Genomic DNA, 20,341 nt, shown 5'->3' with positions numbered 1-20,341 from the left:
CCCAGAGAAAATTACTGACCTGCCCTGGGCTTGCTCTCTCTCTGGTTCCCGCATCACACACCTGAGGCTAGACTTATCATTCCTGTTCCGTGAATTAGCCTATTATAATAAAGAAAATATAAGTGAAACCTTTTGGTATTATCTTGGAATTCTTTGACCCACGTCCTCAACCCCAAACAGAGAGGTTGTGTATTCCTTCCATGTTAATATGGATCTGGTTTGATCAAGGGAGACATCCTGAAACTTGACAAGTGATATCTATCAGCAAAGATTACAGCTGGTCTTCTCAGAACTTGACCATTATCTCAAAGTTCTCTCAGGGACCCTTAATCATATCTTTACACACAGACAACAGGAAGCAGTCTGGAAAACATGACACCCACGTTCCCAAGAGATGGTATGGGAGGTTTTTGATTATTTTGTGGATCATGAATGTTTGTTACCATTTAGGGTAATATAGAAATATAGAATAAAAAGACAATTATTAATCTCAGATATTTTGCATTGGCATGGATTTTGGTATACTGATACAAATTTAAAGTTATTTTGCTACATTGTATATATGTTTCTACTTTTGTTTATGGAAATGTGCTTATGTGGCTCATTTAAAAATGCAATGTATAATTAAGAAATGAGGTTAGTAGTTAATCTATAAAATCAAACTTGTAGTCACTTAGGTATGTTTTCAAGGTTAAATAGGTTTATTTTAGACAGATAGATGATTTTCAAACTCTTAAAAGACCTACGGATTATGGCACTTAAACTGTTTAATAGACTAAGGTTTTTCATGACAATGACACAATCTGCTCTTGGCAGCACCAATTTACTTCATAAAAGGATGATGGGCATTAAAGAAACTCCATAGGAGTTTGCTTTCATTATGGCAAAGGTTAGCCACTGGGAAAGAAGCTGCTCTTTCCTTGACTTCTTGACTGTGTGGCTTGCTTACAATGTCAGAGGTTCACTATTATCATTATGACAAGGAGCATGGCAGCATGCAGGCAGACACGCTGCTGGAACTCAACATGCTACATCTTGCAGGCAACAGCAAGTCAACTGACATACTGGGCAGTATCCTGAGCATAGGAAACCTTAAAGCCCATCCCACAGTGACACACTTCCTCCAACACATTCCTACTTGAACCAAGTCACACCTCCTACTAGTGCCACTCCCTATGAGATTATAGGGGTAATTATATTCAAAATACCAGAGCCACACAGCCTGTTATCCTCTGAGTGCACAAAAGCAAGTAACCCAATTAGTGCTGGTCCCTTCACCAAAAATATCAGCTCCCCTGTGAGTTGATATTTCTGTCTCTATTGCTTTGTCTCTTGAACTGTCAGGGAGTTTCATTTCTAGTATTTTGTCATAGTTGTTGCCTACAGAAAGTTGGTCTGCCCGAGGTTATCTACCACAGTTGAAGGCAAAAGATGTGTCTTGGTTAAGTTTCTATTGTTGTGACAAAATACCATGACTGGAGTGGAGAAAAATATATAGCTCAATAAAAACAATAAAAAGAAAACATTAAAGAGCTTCTGTATTGGAAAAATACCATGATTGGCTTAAAAAGGAGTTTAATTGTGCATACAGTTTCAGAGCATTCGAGTCTATGATAGCACAGTGAAGGCATGGAGAAGCAGCTGAAGCTCACATATTGATCCACAATCAGGAAGCAGAGAACACACTAGGAATGGTGTGGGCTTTTCCACCCAAATGACACACAAGGACACACTGCCTCATCCTTCCCAAACAGTTCTACTAACTGGGGACCAAATATTCAAACACATGAGCCTATGGAAACATTCTCATTCAAACCACCACATTCCACTCCTGACCCCCATAGGCTCATGGCCATTTTATAATGTAAATCAGTCTCAATACCGTTTAAAGACACAAAGTTCAAAATCCCTCCTAAGACTCAAAGCATTCTCTTAACTGTAAACGCCTATTAAATCAAAATGCAAATTGCATACTTGCAACATACAATATCAAAGAATATACACTACCATTCCAAAAAAGGGGGAATTGGGGGATAGTGAGGAAATAGCTGGCCAAAGCAAGATCAAAACCTAACAGGGCAAATTCTAAATCCTGTTGCTCCATGTCTGATGTCACATGGCATAGGTGGCTCTACTTTTCCAACTTTGCTGGCTGCAACATGTTTCTCTTTCTTGGGCTGATTCTACTCCCTGTCTGTAACTCTCCTTGTCATCTGTCTCACAGCCCTGGAATCTCCAAGTTCTTAAGATTTCTAACTTCCAGGCTTCACCTTCACAGTTTCACTAAATGGCTTCTCAGGGCCCCATTGTAGGGACCCCACTGCCAAACACCTGACCTGCCTCAGCTGCTTTCCTTAACCACAGAAGATTCTACAACCTCTTCTTGCATGCATCCTTCATACTGTAAAGTCAGAACCACAAACCACATGGCAAATGCTGCCAAGTTTGGCTGCCTGGTTGGGGTAGATCTTGGCCCCATTATTGAATTATTTTTGTTTAACATTTGATTTGTTGTTGCTTTTTAAGAACAGAAATTCCACAGCCCTTTTCCTTTCACAGGGTGAAAGCTCAGCTGGATGGGGTCTTGTTCTGAGGTCACCACTCCCTTTATTCCATTTTGAATCAGGATTCTTCCTATCTATTTCAGCACAAGTCTTAGTTCCAATATTCAGTTTCCTCAAACTGTATATTTTGTGTTTCTTTTGGCCTCAATTGTTCTTTTTCACCATAGAACTCTTTGAGAGTGATTACTAATAACCATGCAACAGTGTCAATATTATGTTGTCTTGAGATCTCCTCTGCCAACAAATTAATCCAAAAATTTTCAAATGAGCCTAAGGCATATTTTTAGAATGAGGGCAAAAAGCAACCACATTCTTTGCCAAAATATCACAATAATAAATGGTCTCTAGTACAGTTTCTAATGCTGTTCCCCTCTGAGACCTCATAAACTGGGCCTCCATAATTTACATTGCTCTCAGCACTACTGCCTTCCAAGCTCCTGTTACGACAGCCCATTAAACCCCATTTCCTACATTCAACCACTTTCCTAGCCCAAAGTCCCAAAGTCTTCCACATACCCCCCTAAAACATCATGGTCAGGCCTGTCACAGCAATAACCCACTTCCTATTGCTGTGACAAAACACAATGACCAAGGCAACATATAAAAGAAAGAGTTTAATTGGGTTTGTGGTTCTAGAGGACTTGAGTCTTTGATGGCAGATTGAAGGTATGGTACATGTGGCTGGAGCAGCAACTGAGAGTTCGTATAACTGATCCACAAGCAGAGGGAAGAGGGTACGCTGGGCCCTTGATACCTCAAAGCCCACAACCCCAGTGGCATATCTCCTCTAACAAGGCATACTTCCTAATCCTTCCCAAACAATTCCAGCAGCTGGAGACCAAGCATTCAAATATATGATCCTATAGAGGCCATTCTCTTGAAGGAAAAAACTAACACAGGCTGAATCGATGTTTTATTTATTATATCATTGATTGGTTGGTTGGTTGTTGTTTTCAACAGACGTGCTTTGAAGCTCTGACTTGTCTGGAACTCATTATATAGACTGTGCTGACCATGAGCTATCAGCTATCGTCTCCTATCTCTGTCTCTCAAGTATTAATACAAATCTGAGTCACCATGCCTACCTGTGATTTAAATTTAACAAGAACACTTGGACCTGTACAATTGCAGGAGCCCACTAACTGGTTATGATGATTTAAATGAAAAATGTTCCCCATAGGCTCTCGTATTTGAATACTTGGTTCCTAATTGGTGTCACTGTTTGGGGAGGTTTTGGTGGTGTAGTATTGCTAAAGGAACTATGTTGTTAAAAGTGGGCATTGAGATTAAAAGCTTCATGCGGCTTCCAGTTCATTTTCTCTGCTTAATGTTTGCTGTTAAATATGAGAGCTCCCAACTCCCTGCTCCTATCATCATTCTTTACCACTATGATGAACTCTTACTCCTCTGGGACCGTAAGCCACAATGAACTCTTTTCTTCCACCAGTTGTTTTTGGTCACTGTGTTTTATAGTGACTTAGTCAGTGCTTTATTGCTGTGATGAGACACCAAGACTATGTCAGCTCTTATGAAAGAAAGCATTTAACTGTGACGTCCTTCCAGTGTCACAGGTTTACTCCGTCATCATCATGAAGGGAAGCATTGGTGGCACACAGACAGACAATGGTGCTAGAGAATTTTCTGGGAGTTCTGCATCCAGATCTAAAGGAAGCAGGAAGAGAGAGAGCCATTGGGCCTGTCCTGGACTTTTGAAACCTCAAAGTCCACTCCCAGGGACACACTTCTTCCAACAAGGTCATATTTAATCTTTCCCAAATGACTAAGCGTTCATATATATGGCTCTATGGGGTAATTCTTATTCAGACCACCACAGACAGCAATAGAAAAGTAACACATTAGCTTCAAGTATTATTTCTTCTAACTAACTCATTCATAGAACCTGATACAGAAGTTTTGCATGTGTCTCAATGTATTATTTTAGGGGCCAACAAGATGGCTCAGCAAGTTAAGATGCTCTCTTACAAGCTTGTTGGCCTGAATTTGATCCCTGGAATGTACATGGTATGAGAGAACCAACTCACACAAATTTCAAGAGCTGCAGCTTAATTCTGCTCTCTGGAATGGGGGTGGGGGAGTAAATTTCATGACTCACTTGTAATAGAATAGACCAGAATGGTTGCCCAGACTCTTTGGAATGGCCAAGGCCAAAGGGGAGGCATTGCCAAGGTGGTCTCTATACCAGTTTAGTGACCCTGATAGTGTAGGCACAAAGAGCACCCCAGCCCCAACCATTCCTAAAACACTTTTGGGGGATATTTTGCGGGGGATATTGAGACAGGGTTTCTTTTTGTAGCCTTGGCTGTCCTGGAACTCTGTAGACCAGGCTGTCCTTGGACTCACAGAGATCTGCCCACCCTGCCTCTCAAGTGCTGGGATTAAAGGTGTGTGCCACCGTGCCAGGCTCCTAAAACAAAGGCTCCCCTGATTGCTTTAGGAATATGAATCCTGGAGAGGCCACAGCAAATGAGCAGAGCCTGGAAGGACCTGACTCCCACACGCAACTCTAGAGATGGGAGTCTAAAGTCAGCGTGCACCCCTTCACAGGGACTAGGGGAGGACCCTTCCCAGCTCTCCTAGCAGCTCCCCGTGCCAAGGGATGGCTGTGGCCACATACCCTACCTCTGTGCTCTTCACCTTGCCTTTTCCTTCTGAGTCTCTGCTCTGCCTCTTACCAGGACCTCTTTCATTGGACTTGGGGCCACCCGGATGACCAGGATGATCTCATCTCTCCGTCTTTAATGGAGCCAACCTCCACAAGGATGTCTCTCGTGTGCGGCCACGGGCCCAGGAGTCAGGAGGTGCACACATTGTTCTGGGAGGCCTGCCTGTCCAGCAGCCCCAGTGAGCGGGCATCTCTTCATTGAAACCCTCAGCTGAGGGTCCCTGGGTCCCTCCCAGCCTGTTCCAGGAAAGGGGCTCCAAAGCAGAGCTTGCTTTTGCCCCCTTATGCTCTCCACTCTTCATTGTCAGAAGCATCTTTGCTGGGGGTCCCAGCCTTCCCCCTAAGCCTGGGACATAGGATAGTAGGATGAGGGACTTGCAGAGAACTTCTTGTCTTGGGCTTGGCCTGCTCAGTTTTAGAAGGGAAGATACAGCTCAGTTCCCACCAGTCGGGGTTGGGAGGCATCAGTAGAACCAGCAATGTGGTTGAGTTTCCTTATTCTTTATCCTTTTTCTCTTTGTCATACTAACTTTTCTTGGAAGATCTCAAAACTGTTCAAAGAGAAGTGTCCAAGTCTAGCCCTTGGGTTTCCAAATTGGTTCCACTATGTAGATAGTGATCTGTGGGGAAATGGCACTCCTAATGGCCTACCCTGGGGGGTCTGGCTTGCTGACCACATAGAGTAACCCTAGAGAAAGTCCATGTGCTCAGTAGGGCACCTCCACTTTTTGTACTTCCTCTCTTCTCTCCATCTCTACCTAGCCACCTCCCAAATCCCCCTTAATGCCCTATACTCCCTTTCTGATCCTTGTCCTTCCTGCTCACAGGCATGATCTTTTATTAGGAGACCATGACCCGGCCACTTGATGCTAGGGAAATGGGTGGATGGGTGGGTGGGTGGGTGGATGGATGGATGGATGGATGGATGGATGGATGGATGGAATGCTCAATAGTCTGATCCATAAGAGGTGCTTCACCAATGATATGGGTTTGACAGCGCTTCCCTTGTCTGCTTCAGGACTATGATATGGTGACCACTGCAACCTGTCTGCTTCAGAGTAACCCAGACGGAAAACGGAAGTGTCCCGGATGCGTGGGGAGTGAGACCAGATGCCTGAGTGGGCCGGGAGCCCGCCGAACCGCCCTCCTGCAGCGTCGCGCATGCTCTGTGCCCCCCCCCCCCCTTTGCGCCCCGTTCCCACGCCGCCGCTGCGCCCGCCTCGGCCCTGACTGTTTGCTCATCCCGCTCCTCCGCAGCAGCGGCGAACCTGGCCAATGGACAGCCACACAGTACAAACCTCCTGAACGGAGGTGAGATGGACAACAGTTTGAGAGCTCTGAGCTTTTCAGGGGCGCCTCCCGGGAGAGTTTCTCGGAGGCAGCATCCTTAGCCTTGGTTCTGCCCAGAGTAGGGTTGCAGAGAGAAGACCAAACCTGCGTGGCGCGCAGGTAGGCAGGCAGGTTGGAGAAGAGAGACGCTGCGGGTCGCAGGCCCATCTCAGCAGCGGTGCGGAAGGGTGGGCACAGGTGACTGGAGGGTGGAAAGTGGAGCGGTGGCAGAGGTGTTTGAGGAAGCCCTGGACTGTGAGCCAACACTGGAAGGACTGGGCAGGGTGGCTAGGGAATGCCCCTTTCTAGCGCCTCGGAAAGAGAAGGTGGCCTGGCTGGGCTCTAGGGAACTGAAGCCATGTTTTTACGTTTCTCTCCTGATTTTCAGACGCTGATACGGGGTCTGGCACAGGAGCATTGCACCGCTGATCTACCCAGGTAATTTGGGTTTTGCACCCCTGGGTGTGGGAACTCCTCCGGGCAGGCTCAAATTGTGTGATCATGGCACTGTTAAACAGGGGTGCCTGGCCAACAGTCCGCAGGCACAATCCTGGGACAGGACATCAAAATCCTGAACTTGTGGCTTTCAGGAGTGGAGGGTTGTGTGTATTGACCAGTGCCCAGCGTGCTTCCCCCATTCAAGGGAAGAGCAATAAGCTTAACCAAGCCAATGCCTAGGAAGGTAAGATGCCTAGGAGCAGAGTGAGATGAAAAAGGGGGTGAGAGAGTGGGCAGAGCTGAACAGGGAACTGCAGTGCTAGTATGACTAGTTCTGTCTATCAAGGAGATGGCAAAAGTCTCTGTTCTAAGGTTGGAGTTCTAGTGACAGCACAGACCATGAATCATAAACGACTTCAAATGGTAGCTGCATAGGTTGAATGAAAGATAGTAGGAGCTGAAAAAGGCCCAGTTGCAAGCGTAGGTGCTATGACTAGAAAAGGTGATGAAATAATAAGCCACGTGCTTCTGTTTTGGAAGAATATTCTAGACAGAAGGAATAGCTGGTACGAAGGCCCTGAGGCAAGAGTGTTCTGACTCCTGAGAAGCCAGTTTGACTACAGCTGAGAGAGGAATTGGGAAGGGCCTTGTGAGTTTACTCTGAGTGACAGTTTTGGTAAGGCTGTGGGCAGAAAAGGCCAGGATCTGACCCACCTATTCAGAGGACCAGCCATGGTTGGCCCTCTGTCTAGGCCAGCCTTGGTTCCCTCCTTCTAGAACTAAGCCTGGGGCCTGTAGTCACAGGGGAGACCCCTGAGGGCTTTGGCAGAACAGGCTCCTCAGATGGCCCTCTGGCTCTTCTACCAGGTCGGGAGTGAGGGCAGGAACAACAGGTGGGGGAGAAGAGGTATTTGAGCTGCTAGACCCCAAGGAAAAGTTCCACCCTAAGTAACGTACATCTCCCTTCTTGTAGATGAAAAGGCCCAAATTCCCCTTGTGATGTAAATAAGGAGGATTCTGAATGTTTTTCTTGCTGTTTATTTGGTGGGGTTAAGGTTTCTTTGTCTGGGAAAAGTGCCCCACCTCGTGGTAGCCTGTAGGATGGCGCTCCGAGGCTCTGAGCGCCACAGATCTCACCCTCCTCCCCTCCTGCTCCTTGCAAGCAGAAGTGGGGGAAGCTGGTCTGTGAGCAAGACCCCTGGCAGAACCAAAGTCTAGGGGAAGGGGTTGTTCCGTTTACAGGCTGATCTGTTTCCTAGATGATCGCCCTCAGACCCCAGCTTACTGTGCCTCAGGCAGGCCCAACCTTATATGGGGACAAACCTGAGCTTCCAGGCTTAGAATCACCTTTCAGCTTGTCCTGTGTTCTGGAGGCCCACAAAAGTAGCCAATGGGAGGAAGATGTTCTCCAGTTCCACCAAGCTTCTTCCAGGCCTTACACACACACACACACACACACACACACACACACACACACACACACGAGCATGCCATCCAAGAGACTGGAGTTACATAGTAGTTACCTGGGTTCCCCATGAGGTTTGTTGTGTCTTGGCAAGAGCTGAAATCATGCCTGACTTTCAGGGAGTAGATCTCAAGGACAGACAATGGTGTGTAGCCCCCTTGTGTGACTATCACTTCCAAGGGTCTATCCTTCCACAGGTAAAATCATGTCCATAGGCCTGACTCTAAGGACAACATAATAGAAGTGTACCACCTCAAATGTGGGGAGGGATGGGCTGAAGCAAGTGTACTTCTGACTTCTCTGAAATGGATAGTGTCAGCATGGTGCCATTATGGTGGGAAACAAACTTGCATTGTTTTTGTTTAGTGTGAGAGAGAATGCACTGTGGTGCACACAAGATCAGAGGACACTTTGGGGAAGTCGGTTTCATCTACAGATTTGCACCATCGTATATATGTTTTGTTTGGTTAAAATGTGAGTTCCAGAAATCAAATTCTAATTGTCAGGCCTATATGACTAGTGATTTTACCTGTGGAGCCATCTCCCTGGATCATGTTTGGGTTTTTTGTTTGTTTGTTCGGTCGATTGGTTTTGTTTTTTCTTGTTTGCTTGTTTTTGGTTTTTCGATACAGGGTTTCTCTGTGTAACCCTGGCTGTCCTAGAACTCTCTCTGTAGTCCAGGCTGACCTCGAACTCACAGATCTCCATGCTCCTGCCTCCCGAGTGCTCCACCACTGCCACAGATCATGTTGTTTCTTTAAAACTGTGTGTGTGTGTGTGTGTGTGTGTGTGTGTGTGTGTGTGTGTGTGTTTCAAGACAGGGTTTTTCTATAGCTTTGGAACTCACTTTATAGACCAGGCTGGCCTTGAACTCACAGAGATCCACCTACCTCTTCCTCTTGAGTGCTGGGATTAAAGGTGTGTGCCACCACCACCAGGCTTAAAACAGTAATTTTAACCTGAAACACTTGGGTCATCTCCTCCACACTCTTTTGGTGTTGTAGTGTATCAATAATAAAATGCAGATGTAACCTGTGGACATCCGAGCGATAAAAAGAACCCCTTTCCCTTCTTATTTGTGTATATGTTTTTGTGTGAGATTTTGGATGCATGTCTATGCAGGGAGGCCAGAAGTCTGTGTAGGGAGGTGTTATCTGGTTGTTCTCTTACCTCAGGTCCCCCTTCTTGGTAAGTAAGCACTTTATCAACTGAGTCATCTCCCCAGCCTCCTTTCCCTCCTTTTTTGATGAGGCAAAAGTCACTTACCATAAAAGACACCATTTGCAGGGCTGAAAAGATGACTTTATGGTTAAGAGCACTGGTTGCTCTTGCAGAGGGACCGGATTCAACGTCCAAAACTCACATGGCACCTCATAACCATCTGTAACTGCAATTTCAGGGGATCCATGCCCACTTCTGGTCTCTGTGAGCACCAATTATGCACTGATACACAAACATGCATGCAGGAAAACACCCATACACATAAAACAATAAAAATTTAAAAATTCAAACTTAAAGGCACTATTTTAAAGGAAGTTATCCAGTGGCATTCAGTGCATTCACTGTACTGTTCAACCTGCATCTGGTTCGAGAGCATTTTCATTGCTCCATGAAGAAACCCCCAAATCCACTAAGTCATTCTTCATATCTGGGCTCCCAGGCCAGTTTTCTGGCTATGAATTTGCCTCTTTCAGACTCAGCATATTCTATAAAGATTTTGAGGGGGTTCACTACACAGTGACACAGTGACATTGTAGCACAATAAAGGCAGCAAGAATTCTCTTATTTGCACCCCTGAATGAGAGAAAACAGCCACTTAGGGTCACATGGAGGTACATTTAGGGACAGGGAAACTGTTAGGCTATCTTGTGCATAACAGGAATTGGGCCAGTTCCCTGTGGGACTGTAGGAGCCATCTAGTTTTCTGGGATCTAGTCCCTGATTAAGAACCTGATAAGAAAGCAGCGGGGGCGGGGTGAGTATTTAGTGGCTGTAAAGACTGAGACCTTATAGGATGTAGTAGGAATGGGGGCTTAGCAACTGCCTTTAAAAAACAAAGATGTTAGCTACAACTAAAAACTAGGTCAAGTCAGCTCTTGTGAAATGTCGTTACATCATATAAATGGAATCATAAAATATGTGGCTATTTGTGTCTGGATCTGACATTTTTAACTTTGCAAATAATCCCCAAGGTTCATCCATATTGTAGCTTACATCATAATTTCCTTCCTTTCTAAACACAAATAATGCTCCATTGTTTATATATATACCGCATTTTGTTTATCCATTTGTCTGCTAATGGACATGTGGAGTTTCTGCCCTTTGGCTAGTGTGACTGCTATGAATGTGGGTGTATAGGTTTTTAGTGTAGACACCTGTTTGAAATTATTTTCAGTATGCACTCAGGAGTGAAATTGCCTGACCATGTGGTAGCTGTGCTTAACTCATTGAGTAACCATTCAGATGGATTTGTTTTCCTTGTGTTGCGGAAGAATAGGCATTGAGTGTATGTATGTTTCCGTATGTAAGGACATACATAAATGGCAGCGCATGTGCACATGCACATATGTATGTATGAAGGCCAGAGGTAGACATTAAGTATCCTCCTCAACAATCCTCCACTTTATATATGGAGAGATAGTCTCACTTGAACCCAGGGCTGCTCAACTGAGCTAATTAGTGTTAACTAACCAGCTTGTTCCAAGGATCCCTGTCTCTGTTTCCTGTGTACTGAGATTACAGATGGGTCAACACACCCACCTGGCATTTGTAGAGGTGTTGAATAGCCAATCTCCATTCTTTTTTTTTTTGTGGTTTTTAAAAATGTTTTTATTATTTTTTATATGAACAGTGTTTTGCCTGCACATATACCTGCAGGCCAGAAGAGGGCATCAGATTTCATTACAGATGGCTGTGAGCCACCATGTAGTTGCTGGGAATTGAACTCAGGACCTTTGGAAGAGCAGTCAGTGCTCCTAACCTCTGAGCCATCTCTCCAGTCCGCCAATCTCCATTCTTGACTGTATCCCTACTAAACAATCTCTCCAGCACAAATGGTGTGTGTGTGTGTGTGTGTGTGTGTGTGTGTGTGTGTGTGTGTGTGTTCCTGTGTGCAGGCACACATACATGCATGTGAAGGCCAGAGGACCACCTCAGATGTCATTCCTCCGGTGCCATTTCACTTTGTTTTTTGAGATGTCTCTCATTTAGCCTGGAGCTTACCTAGTAGACTAGGCTGACTGACCAGTGAGCCCCAGAAGTCCACCTGTCTACAGTTCTCCAGCACTAGAATTAGAAATATGTTTTATTTATTTTATTTGTATGAATGTTTTGCCTGCATTGTGTACTTTGTGTGTGCCTGATGCCCTCAGAGATCAGAAGATGGTGTCAGATCCCGTGGAACTGGAGTTACAGATAGTTGTGAGCCAACATGTGGCTGCTGGGAACCAAACTTGGGTTCTCTGGAAGATCAAAATTCTCTTAATCATTGAGCCAGGCCTACCTTTTTGAATGGGTTTTGGATATCTAACTCAGACCCTCATGCTTGGGAGGCATGTATATTACTAATGAACCATTTCCCAGACCTATGCAAATGATTTCTATAGTTCTCTTTTCCCTTTTGTTTTTGAACATTGTTATTCAGCTTCCCTAATATGTAGTAAGAAAATGCATGGTGCTATCAACTTATGGAAAGAAAAGGTTTCTTTTGGTTCACAGGTATGGAACTTTCAGCTTGCTAATAGACTGGCCATGGCTTTGGGCCTGGGGCACAGCACATCAATATGGCATAGCAAAATTGCTTTTGGTATGACAAAGGGGAAAAAAGAAGAGGCCAGAATCCTACTATCCACCTTGAGGGCACACTGACAATGGCATAAAGACCTCCCAGTAAGCTCCATTTCCTAAAGGTTCCATTGTCGGGTGCTGATTCATCTTCGTGTCAACTGGACTAGATTTGGAATCACCTAACAGACTTCTGGGCATGTCTGTCTGTGAGGATGTTTCCAGAGAGATTTAACTAAGGACGGAGAGCACACCCTAAAAATAGGTGGCACTGTCCCATGGGCTGTAGTCCTGAACTGAATTAAAAGGGGGAAGAGGAGCTAGAAAGATGGTTCAGCAGTAAGAGTGCTTCTTCTTTGACCAGAGGACCCAAGTTCAGTTCTCAGAACCCTTATCAGGTGGTTCACAACTATAACACTAATTCCATGGCAATCCAATGTCCTTTGCTGGCATTTGTAGGCAACTGTACTCAGGTGCACATTCCTCCACATAAATACACACACACGCGCGCGCGCACACACACACACACACACACACACACACACACACACACGCATGCACACACGCACACACACTTAAATTTATATAAAAAATCATTTTAAAAGGAAAAGAGAGAAATCAGACTCAGCACTAGAATTTGTCTCTGTTTCCTGGCTGTAAGCACAAGTGACCAGCTGCCTTATGCCTGTGCCACCAGGCCCTCTGTGATGGACAGTATATCCTCAAATTGTGTGCGAAAATAAACCCTTAAGTTGCATTCATCAGCTGTTTTATTCCAGCAATGGAAAAAACAATTCATGCACCTCCCGGTATCACTATGCTGAGGATAAGGATGATAATTCTTGGACCTCTGGGTGACTTTCATATCCAAGCTATAGAAAACATTGTCAAATGTAGAGGCAGACAGAAAGAGTGTGATGAAGTCCAGGTTTAATAGTGGTCACCATCTTGCCTTATTTGCTTCATTCTCTTGTGATTGTTATTGTTGTTTATTCATGGAATATTTTAAATTGAGCAGCAAGCACACCATTTTCTCAACTGTTTCAATATGCAAATTTCTTTAAAAGAATCTTTTCTTCTGTGCCTCACCGCCGTTATCTAGCCAACACATGAACACTGATGATTCCTCTGGTAGCCACCTCACAATCTCCATCATCTTCAGTGACTCTCATGAATCTTCTCCATACCAACATCCCAGAACTAAAACTCTTACCATCTACAGAAAAGTATTACTCCCAGCTTCCTTTCACATGACACTTAGCTTGTGAAAGAGTGCACCTTCTACATTGACCCAACTACACCTCTGGTCTGAAGATCCTCTTAACACTGGAGACTGAGTCCAAAGGCTCAACTCAGTTCAAAACTTGCAGTCACATGGCTGTGTCCAGAGTACTTTTCTGTTCATCTTGGTGACACATCTGTCCTACCCTCTCCTCCACAGTTAACTTAAGATTAACATTTTGGCGTGTGATGTTCCAGTCTCCCCCAATCTTTTACCTAATATTTATAGTATCTGTCCCTTTTAAAAGATCTGTCTTTTAAAAATATTTCAATTTTTTTCATTCTAGTACTGTTTAATTATGTATAGGTGTGTGTGTGTGTGTGTGTGTGTGCATAATATGAGTGTGTACTTAAGAGTACAGGTTCTATAAAGCCAGAGACATCTGATCTCCTGGAGCTGGAATTAGAGATAGAAGTGAGACATCTGATATAGGCACTAGGAATTGAACTCGGGTCCTCTGGAAGAGCAGCAAATGTTCTAAACCACTGAGCCATCTCTTTAACCTCTTAAATGATCTTTTTTGTCTGAGTCATAGAAAATTCATCAGAAGCCAGGTAATGGTGGCACACACCTTTAATCCCAGCACTCAGGAGACAGAGGTAGACAGATGTTTGTGAATTCAAGGCCAGCCTGGTCTACAGAGCAAGTTCCAGGAGAACCAGAGTTGTTACACAGAGAAACCCTGTCTCAAACCTCCCTGCAAAAAAGAAACTTCATCAGAAACATGACTTTATAATTGGTCAATGTTGAATTGACAGTTCATCAAGGGATCTGGGGGCAGTTTAAATTTTGGGTAAATATGTGGCTGTCCTGTGTTCCTTAGCCTTATCACTGGCAAACAAGCAAGCTTTAGTTGCCCACCAGGCATATGAAAACTCTTTCGAGCCATTGCCACACTGGACTTCCTCCTGGTTTCTCTGCTGCTCTACTCAGGACTCTCATGCCGTCAGTCTCAAGTCTGATTGAACAGCATCCTTGAAGCAAATGACCATTTGCCTGACAAGCTTGTACACTAACTGATGTACAGAACTCCGAGGCTAATGTAAACCTTGTCTATTCTGTCAACCCTCAAGCCCTTGGCATGAGAACCAACTTCCTGCTGTCCGCACCCAGTCTCATTGCTTGTGTCCATCATCTCAATTCTTAGCAACACAAACACCACTGACAGAGATGCATGTCCGGGACTTTTATTGCCTGTGTTCCCTTGCAACCACATTGCCACTCTCAGCCTGCCATCGCCTCATCAGAGTGCCCCACCCATCTCCTGTAGCTCACACTTCACTGTGCCTCACGGTGCCCCACTCTTCTCTTTCTGCTCACTAGAAGCTCTCACTCTGCATCTAGAAGTTGAATTGTGTGTCTGGAGTTTTTTGTTTTGTTTTGTTTTGTTTTTTAACATGAACCCAAACACTAAAGGAAGAGGAACCCATAAATGGAGCTTCCAGGAATGTCTGGAAACTTGGAGCGATCAGAAGAAAGAGATTTAAGAAAAGAAGGAAGTGAAGGGGCTTGCAGAGACAGCTCAGCATTTTAGAATACTGGCTGCTCTTCCGGAGGATTGGAGTTTGATTTCCACTACCCACATGGTGGCTTACAACTCTCTGTAATTCCAGTCCCAAATGATCTGACACCTTCTTCTGGCTTCCTTGGGTACCTTGGATTATATGTATGGTGCTTAAACATACATATAATCAAATTAAAATAAATAAAAATAACTTTTAAAAAGAAGACAATGATAAAGAGAAAGAGCATGCTCTTTTGGAAGGCTGGAGAGGGCGTATGAGCAAAGTTGGGATGTGATCCCTGGATTTTGGCTCACTTGGACCAAAATAGAAAAGCCTGAAAGCTAAGTTTGGGAATGTGTTGAAGACTGAATTGCCTTGTATCTCTAAAACATGATAGCTTCATGTCCCATTCCCAACTGCCTGAGATACCTTTACTTGGAAGTAGAACTTTGGAAATGTAAGTAAGGTTAAAGTGAGACCATATTGGAGTAAGGTAGACCCTAGTTCAATAAATAGTGTCATATAAGACTAGGGAAATTTGGATCCAAGTACACATAGAGAAGACATCCAGGTGAAGATTCAGGAAAGCATTGGAAGGATGCAGCTACAAGTCAAGGATCACTGGATACCACCCAGTGGCTGAAAGAGGCAAGAAAAGCAGCCTTCAGGATGAAAGGATGACACCCCCCCCCCCGGCCCCAGCACCCAGATCTCAGGCTTTCAACCTGTAGAATTGGGAGAAAATATGTAGGTGTGGTTTTAAGCCCCCCTGCAGCAGGTACCTTGTTGCAGTGGTCCCATCAAGATGTAAGGAAAGTGTGGTGATCTGTAGCCTAGATGAAGCTTCCAGAGTGAGAATACCCATTACCTCTTCCTCCAGGGAGGGCGCAGAAACTGGCCTCTGGAAAAGAAATTCATCCTTTCTTTGGGACATATCTCATTCATACACACCACAGCCTTCATTGTCTCACCTTGCTACTATCTGGCAAGAAAAATAAAGCAGGTTTTGAAACAAGCTGAGGTTGGCTGCACCGAGCCACCCTGACCTCACTGAACCTCTTTGCTCTTCTCTCAGCCTTTCAGCTGTGCCATCTGTGGTTAGAGCACTGACTATGGCAGCCATTCTTCTGAGAGCAAAGCCCAAGGTAAGTAGTCAGCCTCCCCCTTACTGTCCCTGAATTTGCCCTGAGCAGTCTCCCTCTGCTGCTTTGGATCTCTCAGGCCAGCAGAGTTCTTTGCCATCCCCGCCACCCCTAACCCCTGTGGCTTACTGCTTTCCTGAGTTCCCTTTGCTAGGTTTTCAGCATCTGTCTGTTCCTCTTTCCTATGGCAGTACAACTTGCTGCTGATTCTCTCCTGAGTGCTGAACTCTCTTGAGGCAGGGGGATTCACATGTTTTATTGTTTTCAACTAGGCTTAACCTGGAATTTAATTCCTTACTACATAAATTGTTTGTTTTAGGTACCAGTAACTTTTGAGGATGTGTCTGTGTACTTTACAAAGACAGAATGGAAGCTTCTGGATCTCAGACAGAGGAATCTCTACAAGCAGGTGATGCTGGAGAACTACAGTCATTTGGTGTCAGTGGGTAAGTGACCCTACCATGTACACACACCCAGTCCCACCTACTGTCTCTGGACTCCAATTCTGAATTCTTTTGCTTGTTGATGGCTATGAACCCAAGAATAAGTACATTTTTTTATTTGACCCATACCTTGTAGATCAGCTGTGGTATCAAAAAGAATAATTTGGACTTGTAAATGTTCAGGATAAATTTTATTTTTGCACATAAAATCATAGGTTGCCCAAAAATTTCTTTCTATTGAGAAACAGATGCCTATTACACTGGAATATTTACTTGCAGAATTTTAGACTCATTTCATTTTTTACAGCAGATGTATTTGACATTCAACTTGCTTTATAGAAGTTAGCAACATCTTTCACCTCCACTGCCTGTGAGGCCCCATGCTAGGGCCAGGCAGTGCACTTGGTTTCCAAGCCTGGAGAAATCTAGGTAAGAGCTGGGGCAACTCTTCTTTGCTGCTGCTCTCTTCTTTCTTCAACATGTTCCACCCTCCTGTGTTTGTGCATCTGTAAGAGGATGTCCATTTTGCCAATTCCAGGCAAAACCAGGATTCACAGGTTGTGTGGATGAACTCAAAAGCACCAGGAAGTGAGTGAGAAGAATAGTGAGACCCAACTTCCTCCTCTAATGAACAGTCTAAGCTGGGGCCATACTCTGCTCTGGTATCTTTCTAGCTGAGATGGCTCCCTGGCTGGCTTTGGGATGGGTAAGGATTTGTGAGAATGAGCCCTCTTCCATTTTCTTTCTGTCTCTACAGACCACCAATGTCATCTGACCCCTTGGAGGAAGACTGGTTCCTTCCCTGGGTTCTCTTTGACCATCAAGAGAAAGTTGGGGACACATCTTCCCATAAAACTTCTGGAATTCTCACTTGAGTTTCGTGGCGAAACATGCTGCTCCAGCATAAGACTAGGGCTAATCTTTCTTGACTATACTTTCTTAGGAGGTCTTTGCTCTCTGAAGACACAGGCTGAGCTCTGTTTAAAAATGATTCTGTCCAGCCGAGTGGTAGTAGCACAGGCCTTTAATTTCGGCACTCGGGAGGCAGAGGCAGATGGATCTCTGTGAGTTCAAGACCAGCCTGGTCAACAAGAGCTAGTTCCTAGACAGGCTCCAAAGCTACAGGAAAAAAAAGCTCGGGAAAAAAAAAATCTGTCCTTAGCTAGAAAGGTGCTGATTTTCTTCATTTTTATGAACAGGGTTTGCTTTCTCTAAGCCTAACCTGGTGTCCCAGCTGGAGCGAGGGGAGAAGCCCTGGATTACAGACAGAATGGGGACTGCAGCAGGATCCTATGCTGGTGAGCAAGGTGCCCTCAGCCAGCTTGCTAGTGTCAAGGGTAAAAAGTAAGGACTGGCCTAAGGAAAGTGGTGTAGACACTGGAACTTTGGGTGAAATGTCCTCTTTAGTGAGGGGTGTCAGCTTCCCTTGCTGGGGATGGGTGAAAAGAGACTTTACTGCCCTGGTGTCTCTCACCAGCTCCACCCCACTTTCCAGCTCACCCTCTAGAAAGAGCAGAAGCTCTCCCTTCTGCCTGCCTGATGTGTTGTTGTTGTTATTGTTGTTGTTTTATTCTGAAGTTTCTTGGTGGGAAAATGAAAAGGGGGAAGCGCTCTGGAAAAAAAAAACCTGAAGTGACAGTTTGTAGCTCTGTCATTACAGGAAATGGGATAAAGAGCAAGATGCTGACTTCAAGGTCAAAACATTTTGGAAGAGGGCTCCGCGGAGACACTTCGGGATCCATGGTGCAGAGATGTCCTCACGACTTCAGGCCAAATTCCATTGTAAGGTGCCAGCACTCCAAAATCACCGATAAGCGGTATCTGTGTCAGCAGTGTGGAAAATCCTTCAGCCGCAGCTCCAATCTCATCAAGCACCGGATCGTCCACAGCGGCGAGAAACCGTACGAGTGCAGCGAGTGCGGGAAGCTGTTCCGGCGGAGCTTGGCACTGCTGGAGCATCGGCGCATCCACAGTGGCGACAAGCCCTATGAGTGCGGGGAATGTGGCAAGACCTTCACGCGCAGCTCCAACCTTATCAAGCACCAGATCATCCACAGTAGCGAGATGCCGTTCGTGTGCCAAGTGTGCGGGAAGGTGTTCCGGCGGAGCTTTGCTCTGCTTGAGCATGCGCGCATCCACAGCGGTGAGCGGCCTTACGAGTGCGGTGAGTGTGGCAAGGCATTCAGCCGCAGCTCCAACCTTATCGAGCACCAGCGCACCCACAGCGGTCGGAAACCCTACATCTGTCAGGAGTGCGGCAAAGCCTTCAAGGGCATCTCGCAGCTCATCCACCACCAGCGCAGCCACCGCGGTGACAGGCCCTTCTCGTGCCAGGTGTGCGGCAAGGCCTTCCGCGGCCATTCAGGGCTTAGCCAACACCAGCGAGTGCACAGCGGCGAGAAGCCTTACGAGTGCAGCGAATGTGGCCGGGCCTTCGGTCGCCGGGCCAACCTCTTCAAGCACCAGGTGGTGCATGGCGGGGTGCGGCTCGAGCGTCGTGGCCGCTTGAAGGGACTTCGGCGCGGTTGCATGCTCCTGGAGCATCGACGCGGGCCGCACGGGCCGCGGTCCCAGGAAGCCGGGGAAGGCAGCTCGGCCGAGCCCCAGCTCATTGATGCCAATGAGAAGCCCCAAGTGTGTGAGCGCTGCGGCCAGGTCTTCAAGAACAAGTTGCTGCTGTGTCGCCATTTGCGCATTCATGACGACGAAGATGACAAGAAACAGAAGTCGATTACTGTGAGTACCTCAGGTTCGGAGGAGAGGTCGCTGCTCAGCCAGGGTTTGGAATCCCAGCCCGCACAAGGAAGAGACAGCGAAAGCAATGGAAGTTTCCTGTATGCCGAGAAGGCCCAGGGCTCATCCTCACCTTGAGGCCAGAAACAAGGTAGCAACTCAGAATGGCAGGGTAGCTAGCCCCTTTCCCCAGTGTAAAACAGAAGTAACTCAGAAGGACAGGGTACCCCCTGCCCATGCACCCAGTGTAATATGCCCTACTCTTTCCCTGATGAGTAGAAAAGGAAGGCTCCGTCCCTAGTCTTTGATGATACAATTGATACCTAGAGATTGCACAGGAAGGCTCCTCATGGAGTCTAGGTAGGGTACTCCTGTGTGTACTTGGGTGAATGAGTGCCTATGTGAATGGGGTCTCCAGGTGAGCAGATTTGCATAATACAGAGTTGGTCTCTACCATTCGCATGAGAATTGCTTGATGTGGTTGGGAAAGAAGGAGCAGAGTCCAGCCAACTCTAAGCACAATTACATTGAAGTTTACGGGGGGGGGGGGGGGGGGGGGATGACCCGTGTCCTTTCTCTTGTTAATGTGTTAGTGGGGGTGGTTGCCTCCCTTAAGAGTTGTTTGTGTTTCTAGTTAGAATATACTAAAAGCACTTTATTCCATTAAAAGTTTATAAATTAGCCTGATGCTTTTCAGGAAGGCACAGGGGCACCCTGCTGTCCTGAAGCAGACTAGACTGTGAAAACTTGGGCCCCTGCTGCTGTTTGGAGGGTCTGTACCAAATCTTGCAGAGAGGTTAAGACCCAGGGACCCTGAGTGTCTCCTTTTTGGGAATGGAGCCCCTATCCTCTGGTCCCTCACAGGAACAGGATCTAAGTAAGACATGGCAGCATCTGTACCTCCACTACCCTGCTGCCTTCAGTCTCCTCCCCTCCCACTCAGTGAAGGCCACATTGGCCATTACTACCCCCTG

At 45.9% G+C, this 20,341-nt stretch overlaps 1 protein-coding gene across 2 annotated transcripts; it reads left to right on the top strand.

The window, feature by feature from the left end:
- Window positions 1-6,451: 6,451 nt before the first annotated feature.
- Window positions 6,452-19,915, top strand: Zfp92 (ZFP92 zinc finger protein). Of its 2 annotated transcripts, none has more exons than XM_048457732.3 (6): window positions 6,452-6,558; window positions 6,965-7,014; window positions 16,125-16,194; window positions 16,511-16,637; window positions 17,834-17,932; window positions 18,295-19,915. In XM_048457732.3, exons 3-6 carry the CDS (start codon window positions 16,162-16,164, stop codon window positions 19,503-19,505), a joined length of 1,470 nt encoding a protein of 489 aa, XP_048313689.1. In that variant the 5' UTR covers window positions 6,452-6,558; window positions 6,965-7,014; window positions 16,125-16,161; the 3' UTR covers window positions 19,506-19,915. The 2 variants fall into 2 exon arrangements, with proteins under 2 accessions (XP_048313689.1, XP_048313688.1); XM_048457731.3 differs by having other exon boundaries at window positions 6,452-6,696.
- Window positions 19,916-20,341: the final 426 nt, after the last annotated feature.

This window comes from Myodes glareolus, chromosome X (genome assembly GCF_982192425.1).
Source record: "Myodes glareolus chromosome X, mMyoGla1.1, whole genome shotgun sequence".
In the NCBI taxonomy this organism is placed as follows: Eukaryota; Metazoa; Chordata; class Mammalia; order Rodentia; family Cricetidae; genus Myodes; species Myodes glareolus.
The sequence above is the reverse complement of the archived record's forward strand: the minus strand, read 5'-3'. Positions and strand labels throughout refer to the sequence as shown.

What these genes read in the sequence shown, in the direction of transcription:
- Zfp92 (XM_048457732.3), top strand. Translation starts at nt 16,162, where the DNA reads ATGGCAGCCATTCTTCTGAGAGCAAAGCCCAAG. An exon ending in TTCTGAGAGCAAAGCCCAAG is followed by an intron (nt 16,195 to 16,510) that starts GTAAGTAGTCAG and finishes TGTTTGTTTTAG; the next exon opens with GTACCAGTAACTTTTGAGGA. An exon ending in CAGTCATTTGGTGTCAGTGG is followed by an intron (nt 16,638 to 17,833) that starts GTAAGTGACCCT and finishes TTTTATGAACAG; the next exon opens with GGTTTGCTTTCTCTAAGCCT.